The sequence below is a fragment of the Pseudopipra pipra genome, chromosome 11 (assembly GCF_036250125.1).
Source record: "Pseudopipra pipra isolate bDixPip1 chromosome 11, bDixPip1.hap1, whole genome shotgun sequence".
NCBI lineage: Eukaryota > Metazoa > Chordata > Aves > Passeriformes > Pipridae > Pseudopipra > Pseudopipra pipra.
In genome coordinates, this window is record NC_087559.1 from 12269706 (window position 1) to 12290352 (window position 20647).

At 50.3% G+C, this 20647-nt stretch overlaps 1 protein-coding gene across 1 annotated transcript; it reads right to left on the reverse strand.

Annotated features, from left to right (window-relative positions):
* Positions 1-1882: 1882 nt before the first annotated feature.
* On the reverse strand, positions 1883-10119 carry RPN1 (ribophorin I). Its single transcript, XM_064667529.1, has 10 exons — positions 9850-10119; positions 8999-9063; positions 7189-7495; positions 6470-6679; positions 5319-5511; positions 4893-4992; positions 4485-4623; positions 4205-4324; positions 3502-3747; positions 1883-2486 (listed from the first exon to the last, which is right to left on the reverse strand). Exons 1-10 carry the CDS (start codon positions 10075-10077, stop codon positions 2304-2306), a joined length of 1791 nt encoding a protein of 596 aa, XP_064523599.1. The 5' UTR covers positions 10078-10119; the 3' UTR covers positions 1883-2303.
* Between the last annotated feature and the right edge of the window lie 10528 nt (positions 10120-20647).

The window sequence follows — 20647 nt, forward strand, 5'->3', positions numbered from 1 at the left end:
GGCAGAAGGGAGCTGTGTGGAGAGGAGTGTCACTGAGGCAGCTGTTTTATTCCCAGCTGATGGAATTGGGGCATCTCTCCTTGGGGACCAGAGGCCTTTTTAGCTGGAGCTGCCTACATTCATCCTGCCTATTTATAGTTGCTGTCTTTGCAGATTTGCAGATGTGGTTTCCATTAACAAGCAGGATCTGAAGCTGCCCAGCAGCTGAGGGCCAAGATGTGTGGTGATCGATCAGATCCCCCTGGGGTAGGAAGGGAAAGACATGGACACACCATCAACCCCACAGGGCTTTGTAATGGGCACTACAAGCTCCACTAGTATCCTCGGGGGTCTGAGCTGCCCATGCAGCCAAGACAGAAGTGGCATGTAGGGAAGAAAGGGTGGCACTGCCTTTCCTCTGCCAGGGGGAATGGAAAGTTAAAGGTGTCTTTGGGATCACCAGTTTGATCCTTCTTCTCCTCTCCTGGACCTGACTGTCTTGCCTGGGTACAACAGGCAGCCCCTGTCTGGCTTTGGATGCTCCTGGTACCCCTCAAGTACTGTGTGTGTTCTGGCTCAATGGGTTAGCAATGATTCAGTTGATTTTTAGCTGTTGGTTGTCCACACCCTGGTCAGGCAGGACTCTGGTTTCAGGGCTCCCAGCAGCACCTGCACAGGGAGCAGAGAGTCAGGGATTCAGGCTTGCTCATTCTGCTGCAGGGTGAGGTTCCTGGGCATGGGAGGGAGCTGGCACCTGGTGACAATGTGATGGGCACCTGGGCTCTGGCCTGCTGCAAAATACTCCTTACTAACCACTTTGGAAGCTCTGCGGCCTGGGGCAGAGGGCTCTCCTACCAACTGTGTCCTCTGTACAAGGAGGAAAGCATCCCAGGAGAGGATAAGACAACTTTTATCCAACAGGGGGTAGTAAGGGGCAGACGCAGTTGATCTGTGACAGACCTGGGCCATGTGGGTCCAGGACAGAGGGACAGGCAGTGCAAATGGCCTGGCAAAAGGCTGGAAAACGTCCAGCTGCTTGTGCACATCCAGGCACAGGGCTTGCAGGCAGCACTGGGCCACAGGGGGCTATGTTTGCCCCAAGCCCAACACAGTGCCAGTGCAGGTACTGTGGCACACCTCCTCTCCCCAGCACTGCCACTACTGGCAGTAGCATCCTCCCGAGCCACTGCTCTGTGAGGCAGCCCTGTGCTTGCCCTGTTTGTAGGCAGCCCCAGAGGAGGCTGCAGGTGCCCAGCGGAGAGAGCTGCACACCACTTACCACCCTGCCCTGTACACCCACCCATGGGCAGCTGCCTCTACCCACAGCTCAGGGCAGGCAGAGGGACACACAGCCCCTCCTTCTGTAGGAGGATCTCTATCTATTTTGGTAAACAACTAAGCCAAGCAAAGGCAGTAGGGAAAATCCACATTGCTGTCCCTGCAGCCAGCTCTGGGATGTCTGGCAGTGCACTGAGACAGAGAGGCACAGGAAAAAAATGTCTTGTAAGAATGACATTAGCAGCAAATTGCATGCACCCCTGAATATATCCAGGTGTGAGCAAGGGCCTACTTGGGCAGCACAAGGGATGCAGAGATTGTTGTCACATGCAGCAGGAAAGCATGTGGCACACTGTGAGAGGCTGGCAGGAGAGGTTCTGTTGTGGTTTTCTCCTTGTAAGGGTGCAGGTGCATGTAAATCCCTAGGAAACAAGGGCTTGGCTTTCTCTCCTGCCTGGGCCAGGGCTTTGTGAGGTGGCAGAGCTCTGACCTCGAGGCACAGAGCTGACAGGAGGCAGGAGTGCTCAGGGCTGAACTCTGCTCTGCAGGGAACTGCACTGCCTGGCCACAGGAAGGACAGGGCCACTCAGCCCCTCTGCCCCCCCAACCCAGCATAACACGTACAAGCGAGGCAGTGGCGGTTTTATTTCAAAGTAGAACAAAGGTATCTTTTATTCTTTCCAGAGATTTGACATTCAGGTTTGCCATGAGCGTGTCTGTGCTCAGACTGGCTGGTTGTGTGATTTACCCAGAGCACATCTATACAGGGAAAACCAAAAGCAGGAGACTGTTTCATAACCTGGCTGAGTCTCACCTCTGGTAAAGAAACCCTGTTACCCAGCCAAACAGCATGATGGCGTGGTCCCTTGCACAGCACGTGTTGCTGAGCAAACAGGCTCTATAGAAAAATCTAAAAACAAAACATACTTTCAGACATTCCACATCAACTTTTCCCCTAATTCTGCTGGGAAGGAGTTTTGGCTCAAAGTGTATGCACTCTCCTCTCCCTCCATACCTCTCCCCCCCACATGGTCACTAAAGCAGAGCTACAGCGCGTCGAGGATGTTGTCGATTTTGGTGACCAGGTCCTGGCGCTTGTTGGAATGCATCTTCTCGTTCTCGATGTACGTGTCCTTCTTGAGCTTGCCCGCCACCAGCCGCTCGGCCTCCACCGACGACTTCAGGACGAGCTCCTTCACCTGGCCATCAAGCTTCTGAATCTCACTCACCTGACAGGGTGAGAAACAAGGGCAGTATTAGAGGAGACAAAAAACCATCCCTACAGTGAATCTGGAATAGAAGAGGTGGTAAAACATGGAGCAAAAGACGAAGTCAGTGCTAAGTGGAAACATCTCTGATCCCTGAACACTGCCTCCCGAGCCATCACCTCTCCCTGGCATCACATTATGAGGAATCATTAATGCGTAGCTAAGCAGTGGAGAAAAAGGTGCTCAGAGGACCCAGGAGCTATATTGGCAGGAGACTGTTAAAAAAGAGTATTTAATGTCAGATTTTAAAGGCTTAAACTAGATCGCAACTCTGACAGCTGGAAGATGTCCCTACAGTTAAAGTTCGTGGTGTGTGCCTGCCATGACAGAGCTACTCTTTGAGCTAATAACAGATTAATTGAGGTGGCTGCTGATTAAATGGACCTTAGAGACTAAAGTGTCCTTCACTGGGGGTTAAGTGGCTGTTCCAGGTAAGTGTTGAAATATAGTGGAGGACAGAAAGGATAGTGGGTGTGTACTCACTGTGCCATGGCTTTTAACATGGTACAGTGAAATACTCCAAGGAGCATCATGTTACCAAAATTGTGTCAGCACCAAATTCAAACGTGCAAGAAAATAAGAGATGAGGGAGAAGATTTTGGTTTGACTGGTGTCAGTAGTGAAGTCAGAACTGATACTGTGTTGATAGTTTCCATTTTTGCCTGTGTCACTGCCATGAGCTCAGTGAGAAGCATCAGGATTGTTACAAAAGCATTAATGTGTAGTCATGCAGCTGGTTCACGGCCTACTTAAGAAACAGCACAAGCAGCTGTTTACCAGCAACACTTACAGGCCTGCATAACTGAGATTACTGCAAAAGTAACACTTTTTGCACTCCCTGGCAGGGATCAAGCCATCTTCAGATTAAAAAAAACCCAGACTGGCTGCAGAAACTAAACCCCAAATTAAAACCCATGTAAAATACTCAACAGAGCCAAGAATAGGAGAGCTGACAAAATAAATTCGAATTTCTTACTTTATCACATAAGTCAGAGCCTTCTGTCTTCAGTTTAGACTGCAGAGAGGCTATTTCATTTGTCAGGGCCTTGTGCTCCATCTCCAAAGACTTTTTGCCACTGTTCAGGGTGGAGATGTCCCTTGATTGCTTGTATTTATTCACTGCTTCATCAAAGTGACGGTACAGCCCAAGCCTCTTGTTCACCAGAGTAAGCACCTGCTCTGTGATGCAGGCAACCTTCATCCGAGCTTCAGCAGCTGGATCCTGCAAGAGGACAGGAGGGAAGATCAAAGCAGTCATATCTCTGACCTGCATCAAGCCATGCCTGAAATCTGCCACAGGACTATTACAGAAACTGTTCCCTTTGCAATTAAGTCAATTGACAGTAATTAAGTGAATGGTACGAATTCAGCACTCAGCCCAGCCCAACAAATAGCTTAACAAATAATGAAAACACTGCAGAAGGAGAACTGCAGACATCCTGCTTCTCAGGGAGATTCCTTTTCATCCAGAAGGCAAAACAGTGATCAGCCTTAGGACATCAGTTCAAACCCTGCTGGAGTACTAATGTTCAGGTTCCATAAAAACAGGACTCCATTTAAGCATCTGATAAAACATCTGACTGGTGGGAGCATTCAGTGAGAATTAATGGTATGAAAGACCTCCACCCACCAGCTGAGGAAGCTACTAATGCTCCCACAGGGCTCTTCATCATACAGACCTTAGTGATGGAGAAATCCAGTCTCACGTAGACAATCACAGTGAAGAACAAGATGTAAAAGGCTCCAACCACCAAGAGAGGCTCCTGCAGCATCAGGATTTTGTTGAAGGTGTAGTGGACCTACAAGAGAAGTTCCAAGCACTGAGCAGTGACCGATGTTATTACAGGACGTAACTCCTCAGGGAGCAGCAGAGCCAGACATCCAGTCCAGCAAGTGTTTATTTCAGGAATCTAAGTGTTTTGTCCATGCCGCTGAATTTTTAGGAGGAACAACACTCACCACAATGTCCTGGATGTGCTGCTCCACCAGGTTGCTCTTATGTGCCACAATAACAGGACGTCCAAAAGTGTCCAGGTATGTGTAATGCAGCTCGTCCGAAGCACGATTGATTTCGTAGGGGCTGTCCACATGGATATTCCTGTGGACAAAACCAGACAGTCCCATATGACTCTACACTGTTTGAGATGATGCAACCTAGGACTTGTCTGGCCAGCTGTGGCCTCTAGCACAAGTTCAAGTAGGCAGTTTCAGCAATGCTCTAAAAGGAAGCAAAGCTGTGTTCCAAGGTCTCCTCCACATGCACAGTCATGGTTTTGATTCACTGTCCTCAGGCCATTAGAGTGGGCTGGAAAATTGCCACCAACACAGCACTGTCTGCAGTAACAACCCAGGAGTAATGACACTTACTTGGCGCCTTCTGGCAGGACGATCTTGACAGTCAGAGAGTCTGTAACTTGCTCATCAAACACATGGTCAACAAACCTCATCTTCAGGGCATACTGATCACCTAAGAAAGCAGACCAGAGGGTAGTTACAGATCCTCAGAGAACAAGGGACAGCCCTGAAGCTCAGCTCCCAACAGAGGTGGGAGCAGAATTCGGATGGATGAATTGTGCAGCAGGGGGCACTAGCTCACCCAGGTATACTTTAACCAGATGTCTACAAAAACCTGAAGGAAGCACAAAAAAGCGGGATTTGCATATTCTAGAAATAATAGCTAGCAACTGCTGTTGCTAAGGTGCAGCATACCGCAGCTTTCAATTCTTTATTGTACAGAAACCACCTTTAAACACAGAGCAGAAGGTTTCCTATTCCCTGCCCCTTGCCACTCACCAAGATTGTAGAGGTATTCGTAGCTTGGCAGGTTATAGCCAATGATGTAATGGGTTTTCCAACCCCCGAAAAGCGGGAATCGGGGACGGATCTCCATCTCCACAGAGTCATCCAGGACAAGGAGGTGGCTGGTGGAGATGTTCCCAATTTCATCTCTGTAATAGACATCCTGAGCAGCAGCTGGGAGAATGGTCTGTACAGAGAGAAGCAACAGTCAGTGCATCGGACAGGAGTTATTTCCAGTGAAATTGGCAAAACCAGTATTGGCTGTTAAGCCTTGAGAAACTGTGCTCCCTTGTGAGACATGACAAAATGGCCATTCAGTTCCACTGAGTGGTAAAACTGTGCTATTATAAGCAATCACAGAAGTGGCTCCCAGCACTAAAATCACTTGGCCTCCCAAATGAATGTGCTCTCTCCAGCCCAGTTTCAAACATCTCAGACAGCAAGAGATCTCATCATGCCCACCAGGACAGCAATTCCCTTTTCACTCCAGCCTGCTGCCCTAGCTCACTGGACTTGCTGGCTTTACACTCAGCAAAATGAGATTTCTGTTTGGCTGCACCACCTTAGAGAATTACAACAATCAATCCTGGAGGGTTCAAGCAGAGAGAAAGGTTTTGGCTCAGATGAAAACACAATACTTTTCACATCTGGCTAGCAGAGCCACAGCTTTAACTCTTGTTGAGAGCTTTGTGAGCAAGGAATGAATGACTGAGTTTCCAATTAATACTGTTCAACACGATGAGGATATGGCAGAGAAGGCAACGCTGAAAATAAGAGGGTGGGGATAGAATGAATGGCCCTTGCACAGCAGGAAACCAAAAGCAGAGCTGTCAGTACAAGGATAAGGAGTTTAGAGGGTCCCTGAGATTGGAGGGGTGGAAGTGTGGAGAAACACTACATGCCCTGGTACGTGCAGTCTGTGTGGCCAACAGATGCAATAAAACATATAACCTCCTAATGCTGCCTCCAAAAGCTATTCCTATCTAGCATGAGCCTTCTCTGAATATAGATCAGAGCTTTAATATCCCTTATGACTGGGGTATGGCTACCAAAGAAAAGGCAAAGGATAACTATTTTTTTTTTCCTCTGGGGATGTAAAAAGGGGGAAGCCACAGTTAAAAAAAAAACAGGTTGAAAATGTCAACCTTAAAAGACTTGACAGAAGAGATTCCACTGTCTGGCTGTCTCTGGTAGTCATATCTGGAGAAAGGCCCTTTCAGCACTGCTCCTGTGTGCTTTAAATCAACCGTCTCTTCAACCGCAATGTTGCCCCAGTGGGACACCTCGATGACTCGTGTCATGCTGGTGATGGTCAGGAAGGGACTGTTATTTTCATAGTGCACCTTCAGAGTGTCCTAACAAGGGAAAAAACAAGATAAACTATTAGACCTGAAGGAAGAAGCAAGGTCCCCTCACAATTATCCACTCCATGTGCCACAGAGAACCCTCCATGGTAGATGCTGCAGAGATGACTCTGACTGCACAGGAAGGTCTGAGACACCCAGCCCAGTTCACACTGGGTACCTGGGGGTACTCACAGGTTACAACCTGCACATTTGGCTGTGTTATAAAGGTGAGGGGGGCCAGAGATGCAGTGTTCTCCACTGCTGACACATCCCTGCCAGGGCCACTTAGATACCAGCTTGGTTTGTTCTGTGGACACCAGGCAGCAGTCAGCAATCCCATCTGTATAGGAGCACCTTGCTGGAGCATGTGTTCCTGGCCTACATGTGGTCTAACTCAGGCTTCACCTGCAATTCTTACACAAAGGCCTCTGCTTCCCTCTCTCCAGCCTCTCAGACACGTCTCCCATGTCTGGAAGATGCTCTCTGCAGAGCCACAACCCCTTTGCACAGACATTTACCTGGCTGTATGGAGGAATGTCCTTGAAGGGGCCATACTCAATCATGTCCTCAGTGCGGGAAGGGTTTCCCAGCTTGGTGTAACTCTCCACGTTCCTAGAGGCCAGTTTGACCCGAGTTGTTTGGGTCTTGGTGAAGTAGGGTGAGTAGAAATAGTGATTTCCTTCAAAGACCACAAACTGCTTCTCACTTTGGGTGATGTGGGTGGGGTAGGGTTGCAGGACGTGTGTGAAAACCATTTCAACAGAGACACGGATCTTGGCTCCCGGTGCCAAAGGAGATGGCAGCTTCACAGAAAAGAATTTTCCACTGGAAGGGAGAAGAACAGGTAAGTCATGTGAGATCTCCCCTGAGAGAGCATTCAGATCAATCCCCTGTGGAAGGGAGCCCATGTATCACGTGTATCATGTGTGATTTGGGCCGGTATTTTACTTGCTCCTCCAAGATGTACAGATGTCTTGTCCCAGCACATGTGATTACTCTGGACTGGGGAGGCAGCACAGGGTGAACTGTGTCCAGGCACAGAGACAGTCTTTGCTTCACAAAAGCACCTGGCTCCCCTTTTGGAAGCAGAATGAATGGTGACACATTCCCTCCCTGATCCTGCATTTATTTATAAATTTTATTTATAAAGCATGCTTTTATTTTTTCGTTCTTCTCCAGATGACAGGAATTATCTGAATCAAAGGAAGCATGTGTATGTGTCCAGAAGACAATTCACAAATATCTTCAGCACCTGTTCCCACAAAGTCTGTTCATTCTCAGTTTTTTGCCCACAGGATCTAAAATTAAGGAATGGCCAGAAAATTAGCAAGGTTTTGGACTGAGGTTTTCCAGAATGGATTTAGACTTCACCAAATCCATAAGGATCAGACTTCATATCAATCCTGGCAGCCCAAGAGCGGGATCACATGAGGCATTCAGGCACATCAGAAACTATGGTCCACCTTGGCAACTTAACTCCACAGCTACTGCCCTCTTGAAACCCAGCTGCACTGTGCTTTTGAGCCACTTTACAGGCAGTCTTTACCTCTCAGCTCTCACAGCTCAGAAACCACCTCGCTGCCCAGTCTTGCAGCATCTGCACAATATTCCAAGCTTGGCAGTGCAGATCCTTATACCAACAGTAGCATCCTCTCTCCCTGCAGCGGGCAACAGGCTGTGCTGGGCTGTAGGACCCAGCACATTGCGATGCTCCCCACAGGGCAGACTGAGCGGTGCTCTGGCACGCAGCCACAGAGCACTTAAACTCCCTGTAATCACCACTGCCAACCCTCTGAGAGCTCAAAAGGGACCAAAGGGTAGGAGCATGACCACAGCTATAATGTTTCTCTCACCTAGTGTCCCTTAATAAAGGGCCAGGGCATTACTCCAGGCACTGAGTACAAGAGACTAAGCACAGCTGAGCCCCCACAAAGGCAGCTGAGTTGCATTTGAGAGAGATTCACTTCCTCATAGGGTGCTCCCCTGCCTAGCAGCCGTGTATGACTGTGCTGGGCTCAGTGCAGAGATCTAAAATCTCTAAAACCTCATGTGTTATCTCCCAAGGAAAGAGCACCAGCAGGAGTGGAGTGACTTCTACTGGGGCCTCCTGAGCTGCAGGAATTGGGTTTGGCTGCTTGTGTGAACCATGCTCCCCGCCTCTGTAACACCCCAGGATGCAGCCTGAGCACAGAATGGACCTTTTCAGGAAGAAAAGACTCTAGGATCTCTAGGTATGTGGAACAGGGGTGGTATTTCTGCTTCACCACGGGGACAATTATGAAACCCTCATGCACAATCTAAGTACTGACTTTTAAAGGTGATACTCACCTTTTGCCCTTAACTTTAGTCTCTCTCACTTCCAAGGTGTTCTCCTCCTCTTCCTCACCCTTTACCTGCTCCAAAACAGACTGATCAGTGTGCTGCTGTTTAAAAGATTTAATATGTTCAGGGCAAACTCCGTACAGTCCCTCTATGGAGTTTTTAGGGGTGATGCCCTCCAGAAAGTATAAGCTGAATATATAACTAATTTATTAAGACAATTTAACAAAAAGCCCTTTCACAACGGTTTCATGAATACAAACTGCAGTGTGGTCAGTGAGCAAAAACAGAGGTTTCTGGTAATTCTCATTCCTCTCAGCCTGATTCCCAAGCCTGCACAGTCACCGTAACTTGGGCAAATGAGAATACTGGTCAAATGCTGTTGTGATTTCTCTTGTGTGTGGGGAACGAGCAGGGCACGGGAATGCGGCTTGACCAGTAGAGTTATACTACAGACTTCTGTATAGAGATATAGTGTATATACTGCAGACCACTGTATATACCTCTATATGGTATACAGAGATATATACACTGATAGTACTTGTGGGATTAGGAGAGCCCTGCTGCTCGTGGGTAAGCACTGGGCCCCCCTGGAGATGCCGGCCCTGCTCGTGCCGTGCTGGCGCGACCCTCGCACCGCCGTGACGGCTCTGATCGCCCTCCCCATCGCCCCCCGCCACAGACACCCTCGCCTTCCCCCCGCGGTGTGCGGGATCCGGGAGCGGCGCTGTGGGATCCGGGAGCGGCGCTGCGGGGCCCGGCAGTGCCGACGTGTCCCTGCGGGCGCGGGGCCGGGCAGCGCCCGCGGCCCCACCGCGGCCCCTCGGGAGCGGCGCTCGGCCCCCGCTCGCCGCGCTCACCTGCACGCCCAGGTGGGCCAGGCGGGGCTCCAGCCCGGGCTCCAGCGCCAGCAGGAAGGAGGAGGCGGCCGCGCCGCCCGCCGCGTTGGCGAGGCTGAGCTCGGCCGAGACCTTGGCCAGGTGCGTGCTGAGGTCCAGCGAGCGCCGCGCCTCCTCCAGCAGCAGCTCGGCGCCGGTCCCGGCGGCCGCCAGGCAGAGGAGCAGGAGGCGGCACAGTAGCCCCGCCATGGCCGGCACACCGCGGGGAGGGCACAAGATGGCGGCGCCCGCGCTGTACGGGCAGGGCACAAGATGGCGGCGCCCAGTGGGAGGAGGAGGCTCGCGATGGCGGCGCCCAGCGGCGCTTGAGGCCCGTCCCCCCTCCCCGCCTTCTGCAGTGCCTAAGGAGAAGAGCTGGGCGCGCTCCTGCAGAGCCCCCGGGATGGCTCTGGCTTTTCACAGTCCCGGAGCTTCCTGGCACCCAGGCTCCGGCGGCGAACTCAGCGGTTCCCGCGGTACGCTGGGCCCGTACCCCTAATGAGCCCGCAGGCGTCGGGGCTGGTCAAGGACTTGCTGGGCCCTGCTGTGGTTTCCCACCTTTTTGCCTGAAAAGGAGCAAAAAAACAACGATAACAAATAATCTGAGATGCTCAGGGCTTCCACATGCTCCTCAGCCACCTCTCCAGCCACGGCTCGAAGCAACTCAGTTGTCTCCCCATCTTTGGCAGCAGCCAGTTCCTGACAGGGCTCCTGCAGCAGCATCTTCAAGGGGCCAAAGATGTAAATCCTGGTAGAAGCGCTTGGCATGGGATGGCACAGAGGGGCTGTCAGGATGGGTGGCACTGGGATGGGGTTTGATGCTTTTATTACCCTGAGCCTCAAACTGGGATAGTTTGTCTCTCTGGCTTGGCACACGGGTTGCTACTGTTCTGGCTGGTGAGGTTTAACACAAGTAGATTTTAAGCTGAGCCCAAATCCTCTGCTAAAAAGTACTGATAATTGACAGCTAGATGATGCCAGAGTAGAAGTGCTGCAGGCAACAAAAGGCATGGTAACCAGCCCTGAACTGACTTAAAGAACAGCTGGAGAAAGGAAAATGTTAGTGGTTTAACACATGACCAGGGAAGAGCTGATTGACACTTTATTCCCAAACATCTAAAGCAGATAAAAGCAAGGAACGGATGTCGTCTGCCATGATTGCCGGAGCAGGGCTTTTGCCTCTGAGCCCTGTGGGACAACAGACCTTTCATGTTTGCATAATGTGATCCAGGAGTCGACCTTTCTTTGAGATCCTAATATGAGTCACAGAGCAAATTCTCTGATTTGGCCTGAGATTGCCAAGTATCGGAAGGGGATTTCCTAAATTATGTGCTTGGATCTGGAGTCAAATAGCCCCTTGGCAAAGGCTAAGTAAAATGGAGTGTCTCCTGGTGTGATATGTTCAAAACAGTGTAATTTCTTAACTGGGCTTCCCTTTCTTCCCTCAACACCCTCCCCCCTTCCACCCCCCCCCCCCCCCAGTTCCTATCGTGGAAATTTTCTTGGCAAATGACTTCCATTTCCTTTTGATTTATTTAGGCACCAGCCCTGTGAATTTGGCATCTGGCCTGGTACAAGCAGGTAGTTTTGTCACTGTGTTTTAGGTGACAGCATTGCTATCTTCCAGCAGCACAGCAGGACATGGCTGCACGGGTGGGTGTCCACCTCCTCAGCTAGGGAAGTGTTCCAGGTCCCTCTGCTCTCCAGGAAAAGCCTGTTTATCTTGGCCCTCTTCTCCAAAGAGCCAGGCTTTGGGGCCCCAGAACTGAGTAGGCATGTTCAGGGGGAAACAACTGGGAAACATGAGGGGCTGAGTGAAACAGCCACCTCTAATTTAAGGCTGGCCAGTGGTGCAGCATCTGGGGACTCCCTCCAGTTGTCCAGCTTGGGTTTTCTGTGGAAAGCTCCTCTGCTAGGAACAGCTGTCACTGTCCTTCCTTCCGTGTGTCACAGGGAATAAATGAACTCCAGTTGGCCTCTTTAATAACACATGCAGCTCAAGCTTTTATTTCTCTCTTTCCCTCAGGGCAATTTCTCCTGGCAAAAGGAGGGAAAGAAATAAATGCACATGTCCCTTGTGTCTGGAGATAATTGGGCTTCATTTATCACATCCTGGGCCAGAGGTTGCTCTCCTATGGGTTCATCCCAGAGGCTGGATTTGAGCCTGCTGGCGAATGCAAGTTTCAGCATCTGACCCATCTCAGACCCCAGCGAGCTCTGAACCAGGCTGTTGTACGCTAACCCTGTGTTTGGATCCATTTCTTATTGTGATAATTGAGTCATGCTGAGCCTGCACAGCATCTGCTTCAAGACTTCAGCCCTACCACTTAGGCTAAAATTATCTTTAGGTTGAAAAGCTGCTGCCTTTGGGCTTTTTCAAGGCTGAGCTTGACTCTGCAGGCCCCTCTCGCCGCTGCCTTGTGAGCGGTGCCAGGCTGTTCATGCATGGGTTCATTCACAGCTGCCTGTGGCCCCTGGCTGGGTGTGCTGGTGGTGGTGGCTGGGACAGCTTGGGGACACTTTGCAGGGTGTGTTTGAGCAGGGACAGGCTGCTTCTGCAGGCAAGGAGCTCTGTGGGACCCTCTGCTTCCTAATTGTCCCAGGCTGCAGCGTCTGTGTGCAGATCTGGCCACCCAGGCCTGCTGCCAAGCAACAGCAAGAGCCAGGAGCCCAGAGACGCTTATTTTTCTCTTTTTATGTGTTGTTGTTTTTTTTTTAATTCCCTCATTGTGAGGAATGTCCCCCCCAGCAGTACTGTCCCAGAGAGCTGAGGGTCAGGAAGCATCATGAAAGAGGTTACCAGACCCTACTGCCATCCAGTGTAATTCCCCAGCTCCCGGTGTGCTGTGGAGAGAGCATGTCACCCTCAGGGCCACCGAGCAGTGGGCGGGGAACAGCCACAGTGAAGCCAGTGCCAGCCCAGCTGTCTGCCAGGGCTGAGGCACGAGAGTGGTCTAACAAATGCCTCTGTCAGGATCAGCCACGGACAGAACTGCACCCCAGGAAAAACCCTACGCTCCTCTGTTTTTACAGGTCTGATGCCAAACTCAGAGCTGTGTCATCTGTCAGAGCAATTTGTTCTCAGGGAGGGAAGGAGAAGTTGTTTTCCAGCAGAAGCGGGTTGGCTGTGGCCACAGGAGCACACTGAAGCCTGTAGCAGCAGGGAACAGGATTTATCCTGGTGTGATCCTCACACCAGCAGGAAGTTTGCATCAGGAATATGCAGGGACCATGAGGTAATTGTGTTGCTCTCAGAGAACCCCAAGTCAGGGGCAGGAGATATTAAACAGGCCTGTGGATGTGTAGCAGAAGTCATCCTGGCAACATCTTGCAGATTTTAACACAAATCTCTCAGTGATCCTGGAAAACACACAAGCACGTGGCTCTCAGTCTTAATGACCGAGAAAAAACCTGCCTGTTTCAGATTCTGTTGGTGTTTCACTGTTTAACCCTGTCTCTGTGAAATCGAACAGCCTTCTTGCTGCCAGTGGGAAGCAGAGGGCACTTCTCTGTATTCAGTCCCAAGCGAGGTGTTGTAGTTGCCAGCCATGAGAGCACAGAGAGAACAGGGCAGAGTTTGCTTAGCCTTGCTAAGGCACTTGAAAAGCAGCTGGGGAAAGAGAGAAAAAACAGTCTTCCAGTTTCATTATTTTTACAACCTCATTTTTTAGCTAGTCAGCATAACTCACACTGAGCCTCTGCCAAGCAAAACACAGTTATTCTTGTTTGGGGTTTGCCTGTGATTTCCATGGGAGTGGTGGGCCTGAAGGGGGCTGGCTGGGGTTTGACTCCTGTGCTTTGGTTGGCTGCACTGGAAATGTGTCCTGCTTTCACAGAGACAGTGGTGATGGGGCACACTCTGCTAAGGGGCTTTTTTTTCCAAGTTATTTTAGGTATCTGCAGTTAACACCCTCACCCTTACAGTGCTCACCTTTCTTTAAAATAATATCTTATTACTTTTAAAAAAATCTGTTTTCCTCTCCATGTTAGATGACAAGACTCAGAAAAACCAGTGAAGAAAACTCCCTCTGTGCACAGCAATTGTACAAAGCATTGGGAAGCACACAGAGAAAACCTGCTGGAAGAAAATGGCACAGTGTCTGAGTTTTGTAAGGAGGTGAGACCACTGTGTGATGAGTGTTGTTGCAATAAGGAAGAAAAAATTCAAGCAAAAAGGAGACTTCATCACTTTAAAAATTACTTTTAACTTTGTTTTTAAAACTTCCTAGAAATGTAGCTGAAATAGCCATAGGCTGGAAGTGACTGGCTGCAAATGGAAAAAATCTGCTACACATGTGCAGCTGAAACACAGAGCCTGAGCAAGGTACGTGGTCCACTCGAGGGGACTCGCTTTGGGCTGGGGTGGGTCTGGATTTTGTCACAGGATCAGGGCTGTTTTTGGATAGAGGGAAGAGTGCTGGTTTAACTGTATTAAAAAATGAGAGTGTAATCAGGGCTGCCACTCAAGCATTTCCTGGTGCACACAGGACCTGAGTGCAACACCCCCTTCAAACCAACCCTGGATTGGCCTGTTCACATCGCCCCGCAGCTTGAAAATGCCTTCAGTGGACTGTCAAAGAGGAGGAGAGAGGAGGACGGGCTGCACGTCCTGGTTTGAAAAGACAAATGCCGCCCTTCATGGAGAACCAGGGGGGCAGAGAAGCTGCTGGCTGTCCTTCCAGGCTCCAGAGGAGGCGGCCGGGGGTCCCAGCCATGGGCAGAGCGAGGACATGCTGGCTCTTGGGGCAGCAGCTGAATTGCATCCTGGCACAGAACCACACCTCTCCATTTGCTCGTCTTCCCCAGGGTCGGTGGCGATGGCAGAAAAACATCGGGACAAATGCAATGAAAGAGCCCGCACTGGAATCAAGGCAGGAGCACCTGAGTGGCTGGTGCTGAGCTCCCTGACCTGGACTGGCTGTGCCGAGCTCCTGGCGGGCAGTTGCAGGCAGCGGTGCCACTTCTGAGCGGGCGATGGAGCCGGTTGCAGCTCTGAGGGCTGACAAAAAGCCTCACCCTTGTCCCCCGGCCGCGTCCCCCCGGCCCTGTCCCCTCCCCGCCATGGCCCCGCGCCGCCGCCAGGGGGCGCCCGGGAGGACGCCGCGGGGGCGGGGCCGGCGGGGCCGAGCCCCGCCCCCAGCCCCGCCCCGATCGCTGCGGCCGCACCTTGGTGACAACAATTAATCAATTAACGCCGGGCAGGGTCCCGCTCCCTCCCACAGGATCCTGGCAGAAGCCCCCGCTGAGGCGGCACCCCCGGGCCGCTTGTGATGGGCAACAGCCGCCCGGCCCTGCGTGGGTAACGGGCACCTCGCGCGGCAGGGATCTGCGGGTTTCACTGTGTCATCCCGCTGTCATCGCCATCCCCCAGCCTGCCAGGCTCTCGGGCGTGCAGTGCCTCTCCTGGGGTCACTTCAGGAGGTGGTTTGTCCCCGGGGTGAAGAACGAGAGGTGAGGGAGAGGGTGTGCAGTGGTGCAGTGCCCAGGTGCCACAGGACTGCAGTGGGACTTAGTGCCCATCTCTCTGTAAGTGCTATTGCATTTTTCTTTCTGACCCTTTTAAGGTCCTGTGGTGCCAGGACCCACCTAAGCACAGCACAGTCCCTGGGTCATGATCCTGTCCTTAGTGGTAGTGAAGCCTGGCGAAGAATTGTCACTGGCCACAAGGTACAATAACTGAGTTTCCATCTTTGCATGAAGCAACTCCTCTTTCTCAGCTTCTTTTTGGAAAGGAAAGCACTTGCTGGTGTACCTACTTAGAAGCCTGTTGTTCTTGTAGAGTTTAAACGTGGATTTTAAAGCCTTAGTTTTGCAGGATCTGCCGCAGCCAGCGGGAAGTTGAGGATCCCACTGACAGCAGCAAGAGGGGGTCATTTGCAGATTGACAGCTCTTCTGCTCCCTCCAGGAGCCCTGTGTTCAAGCAGTGCTTGCTGTGAGATAATGCAGATTTCTCACCAGGTTACTAAATTTTGTAATCTGCTGGCAGAGGCTTCCCTGGGTGATGCTCTGTGAAGTGCCAGCTGGGATATACATTTCTCTTGCAAAGGCAGCCCTTGAGTCCCTGCCAGGCTGAATCAAAACCTCTGACCCAAGCCTGGCTTTTCATGGACCTCAGCGTGCATGTGTGTGGTGGTCAGCAGTGGCCCCTTCCCCAGAGACAATCTCATCATGCCCTGCCAGATGGCTGTTGGTGATTCCTTCCCATCACAGGTCTTTTGAAGTGTGACCCAAAGAAAGGGAGCATTAACCCTCTGTGAACAGCGCTGGTCTGCAGCAATGAATGCAATCACTTTCCTGATAAGAAAAACACCAATGATCAAGCAAAAAAGAAATGTGAGGATCTTTTGATCATTTGTTATTGTTCCTTTCTCTGAAGGCCTCGGCCTTCTCACGAATAGCTTTCCTGCCTTCCTGCTAAGAAATACTTGATAAGATGTTTGCATTGGTTTTTGCTGAGCCAGCAGAACTGATCCACTCCAACAGAAAGGATGGCAGCCAGTGCCTCACTTAACCCCACACAGGTCACCCAGAAAGCAGCTAAAAAAGACAGCCTTATTCTCCAGCAGGCCAGCCCCAGCTCTGATGTTGGGATGGCCCTGGTGTCTGAAGCAATTTGGCAGGAGTGCAGGTTAGGCAGAGCAGATGTCCCTTAGGCTGGCATTGTGCTGGTGTAGATGGGATAATGCCTCTTTTGTAGCCTGACTGCTTGCAGACTGGCTGAGAACTTCACTGAAGGAGAGAAGACCAAAGAGATCCTGCTTATCTAAACAAAGTAAGAGATGCTGATTTCTATTTGCCAGAAATTTGGGCACCTATAGGGAGCCAGCCCTGAGTGCTGGAACAGAGTAACTGAAGCTGTAACACCCACCTACAAGCCTTTCAGTTTAGGATCGTGCTTTGTGAGGCATACCTTCAATTTGGTGGCTCAGGGATTTACAAACAGTGAGTCATAACTCCCCGGGGTCAGAAATGCAGCTGCTGAGGCACCAGGCATTGAAAAGTGTTGTCCAAGATAAAAGCAAAGCAAACCTAACTGCCCACACACCCTTATCCTTCAAGGCTGAGTATCTTTGTCACCGTCTTTGAAAACATGCACTCAAAATTATACCAGCTTCTTGTGGTTGCCATTGATACGGGATTTACTTCTCCTTTTAGAGCAGACAAGAGGGGATTGCGAAAATCTGTCACTTGAAAGAGCTGAGGCAAATAGATCTGAAGCTAATATGCAGCACCCTGTGCTTGCAGAGGTGGCTGGCATTTGAGGAGGGAATTGCACTGTAAGACCTGTCCATGTCCTTCCCACAGAGGGTCCCAGAGGAGCTCCCTGGGCCTCTGCAGACAACCCCTGTCCCTTCAAATCCGGGACGGACTTGCAGGTCCTGGAGAGTGTGCTGCAGTGCAGCCAGTTTGGTTCCTACCCACGGAGTGCTGTCTTTGGGACACCTTTTGGCACTGACTCACTGCTAAGGAAGAAGCAACACACAAGTCACCTGTTCCACAAAGTGTCCCACTCACAGTGGTCACGTGGCACCAGGCTCCTGTCCCATGACACATTCTGGGTACAGCAACAGCACAGCATGGCCACCTTTGCCACAGAACCCCTGGACGCAGAGCTCACGTGGCTGGTCCACCCCATCGCACAACACCCCACGCAGAGAGGAGCAGTGGCACCAGCTGTGGGTCCTGCAGTGTCCCAGGTACTGCCAGCCATCAGCCTGTCCTGCCTGTCCCCATGGCTTCAAAGTCATTTGTGTCATAAGCTGAGAGGTCTCAGGCTCACCAGACCTTCACTGTGAAGGCTTCAGTGCTTGGTAAGTAACAGCTTGCAGAGCCTGCTGCTTTGGTAACACACTGCTTTAACAAAACCTTGATCCCTGAAGGAAGGCCAGTTCTGCAAAGGCCTATGAAATTCTGTGCTGGCTGTTCACCTCTTTCTGTACCTATTTTTATACCATTCCTATGGTTTAAAAAGCCTTTCAGAAATGTCTGTGTTTAGAGGGACAAAGATCTGACAAAGTAACTGACTCACTCCAGCCTCAGGGAAGTTACTTCACTCCCTGGATCATCTTCTCCATTTGAGTAGGAGAACAATCATATGAAATTACCCGGCATACCTCCAATGTGGCTGTAAAAAAATAATTAGCTGGTATTTAGAACCATCTGTAAAAGTGGGAAGGTGTTGATGTTGGGGAACCTCTGTAGCTGAGGAGGCTGGACAGCTGGGAGACCTGCAGGGGACTCAGGTGATTGTCACTATTTTTGTGACAGCCTCATGGGATTATGGTTATAAAGAGGATGTGGGTGACTCTTTGCCCTGAGCCCAAGTGTTGGCCATTAGAACCTGTGGGCCATCCTTTTCCCTGTGACACTTGACCTTTCCAGGGTCTTTGGTTTCCACCAGTTAAGGTTCCAGATAACTATGGTGGTGCCAAATGGGTAAGAACAAAGCTATGTGGTGCCCATCTTACACTATGACCATGGAGTTGTTTCTCCCCGCCTGTCTTGCCAGGGCCAGCATGTACACTTGTCTAAGGATGTCCCTTGTGCTCAGCATGTTGTCCACAGTCTCTGCAGGAGGCTGACTCAAAGGCAGAGCAGAGGTTTGGACCTTCACATCTCAGGGAGAGAGCTGGCAGCTGAGGGAAGGTGCTGGCATTGCCACCTCCCTGGATCAAAGTGATCACAACTCTGCAGTGATCTTGTGGCTCTTGCTATTGAACAGAGGGAAGCTGTCAAAAGAGTCCAAAGCCATTTTCTTTATGTCCTCATGTCTCCTGTGTCTGGTGTGAGGGAACATGGCACAATCAGGCTTTGCAGCACTGCAGGTTTGCCTCCACCCTCTCTGTGGGGCTCAGGCTTCAATGGCTGCATTTAGACCCCTTATCAGTGCTTTGTCTTTAAGATGTTCATCCTCCAACAGATGCATTTTATCAGTGAGCACAGATGCTGTTAATCCCTTGCACTATGTGCAATGTCCACCTCAGACTAGAGATCTGCCATGAGATAACATGATTGCAGTTGCTTCCCATAGTTGGTATCTGGTGGCCAAGTCTTGTCCAGAGCTACCTTTTTGCTTTCATGTGTTGCTGCCTGGAAATCACCTGAGGATTGCAAAGGTGAAAGCATTCATAGATTACCAGAGCAGTATTTGTACTATAGGCCGGGATTAGGGAACAGAGCAGGCAAAAGACTATGGCTGTATTCTTGCTGGTGGAAATGCATACATGGTCATGGCAATAGCAGATTTGTAATGAACAGAATGCCAGCAGAAGCAGGCATCTGCTTTAGACAAGATAAAGGATGACAAAGCTTGGTGTACCAAAGCAAGATCTTGCGTGTTTACTGCATTTTAGTTCCCTTTTATAATTTTAGCAAGCTAAATCATTATAATAATTTGAGGAAGCTGATATGGAAGGCCAAAGGTGATGAGGGAAAGCATTGCACATCCAGCTGAGAGAGGACAGCTACAAACAGGGATCTCTGGACAGTCAGTTTTCTGACTGTGGGCTGGTGCCACACCTTTCTGGGCACAGAGACAAAGAAGGGTCCCAGGGTTGTGCCCAGCAATGAGGAGGAGGGACTGCATCTGAAGAGCTGAAACATGCTGGACAAGTATCAGGGGAATGATAGCTCCCAAAGCTTTTAATGTCAGAGATGGCCAGAGGTGACTGTGTCTGTAGAAGAGGGTGAATGCATTAAGCATCATAGGGAATGTCAGACGTTCACAGCTCATGTCAAGGATTTGTAGATGCTACAGCTAAAGTGATGTGATGTGCTGCCCTAGGCCTCTCTGCAGGCCCTTCCAAAATCAGCAACTAGCAGGTGTTTTTGTACTGCTGTTCACTCTGTCATCTCATGGACTGAGAAGGGAAAAGGAGGAGCCCTTTTGGTCCAAGGACAAAAGCAAAGAGGTGGTGTAAGACATATAATGTTTTATTGCCTCTAATTGGACCAGGAAGATTAGTAAATAGAGATTAGATGACACAAAGGGAAGAAAAAGCAGGAGACATTCTTACTTCCTGGTTTAGAGGAATGAGTCCATGAAATAGGTTGAGGTTTCTGCACTGGTAAATGTCTAAAGACCTGTCACTATAGATCCATTCACCTGTGTGAAGGTCCTTCAAGGATAGAGAATGGATTTCTTCAGAGCAGTGTTAGTGATATGGAACGACTGGCACAGGGATTCAAATTGATCCATTTTTATGGGTTTTCATTTGAGTTTTGATATTTTCAAATAAATGGTCAGATGAGGAAACACAGTGTCCTTTGAAGGATAATGAAAATCAGTGTGCTGGGTGGCACCAAGCTCTGGTGTCTGCAGGGCCACCTGTTTATGCAGGTGGGGAGATGTGTGTGTGTCTGTCCCTACAAGAGCCACAGCTCAATACTTCCATTTGCCACTGTTACCACTGTTTTTCTACTTTCACTCTGCCACTGCGAATGTCACACTTATCCGTGCCAAGACATGAGCACCCAGCCTGGATAGCAGGGACCTCTCTGCTGACATTGATCCTCCCGAGAGCCAGGATTCCTGTGTTCTTCCAGGCAGGTAAGATATTGCCTCATCAGCTTAAGAAAATGGTGCATTTCCACAGGGGATCAGAAAACAGCTGTTGGTGACGTCAAGAGCAAGGGGCACAGGAACTTGGTGTGAATTATCTTCTGCATAACAAAGGTCTGTAATAGGTGGTGCCAGGATAGCTGTGCGGTAGAGCAGGAAATTTCACTCACAGCTTTTGTTTGCTTCTCATATTGTGTAAAAAAGAAAGGAAAAAAGGG

Coding starts and splice junctions, on each gene's coding strand:
- RPN1 (XM_064667529.1), bottom strand. CDS start 10,077: ATGGCGGGGCTACTGTGCCGCCTCCTGCTCCTCTGCCTGGCGGCCGCC. Junction 9,064..9,849: donor TGGCCCACCTGGGCGTGCAG/GTGAGCGCGGCG, acceptor GTTTTGGAGCAG/GTAAAGGGTGAGGAAGAGGA. Junction 4,624..4,892: donor GTCCTGCCAGAAGGCGCCAA/GTAAGTGTCATT, acceptor TTTTGTCCACAG/GAATATCCATGTGGACAGCC.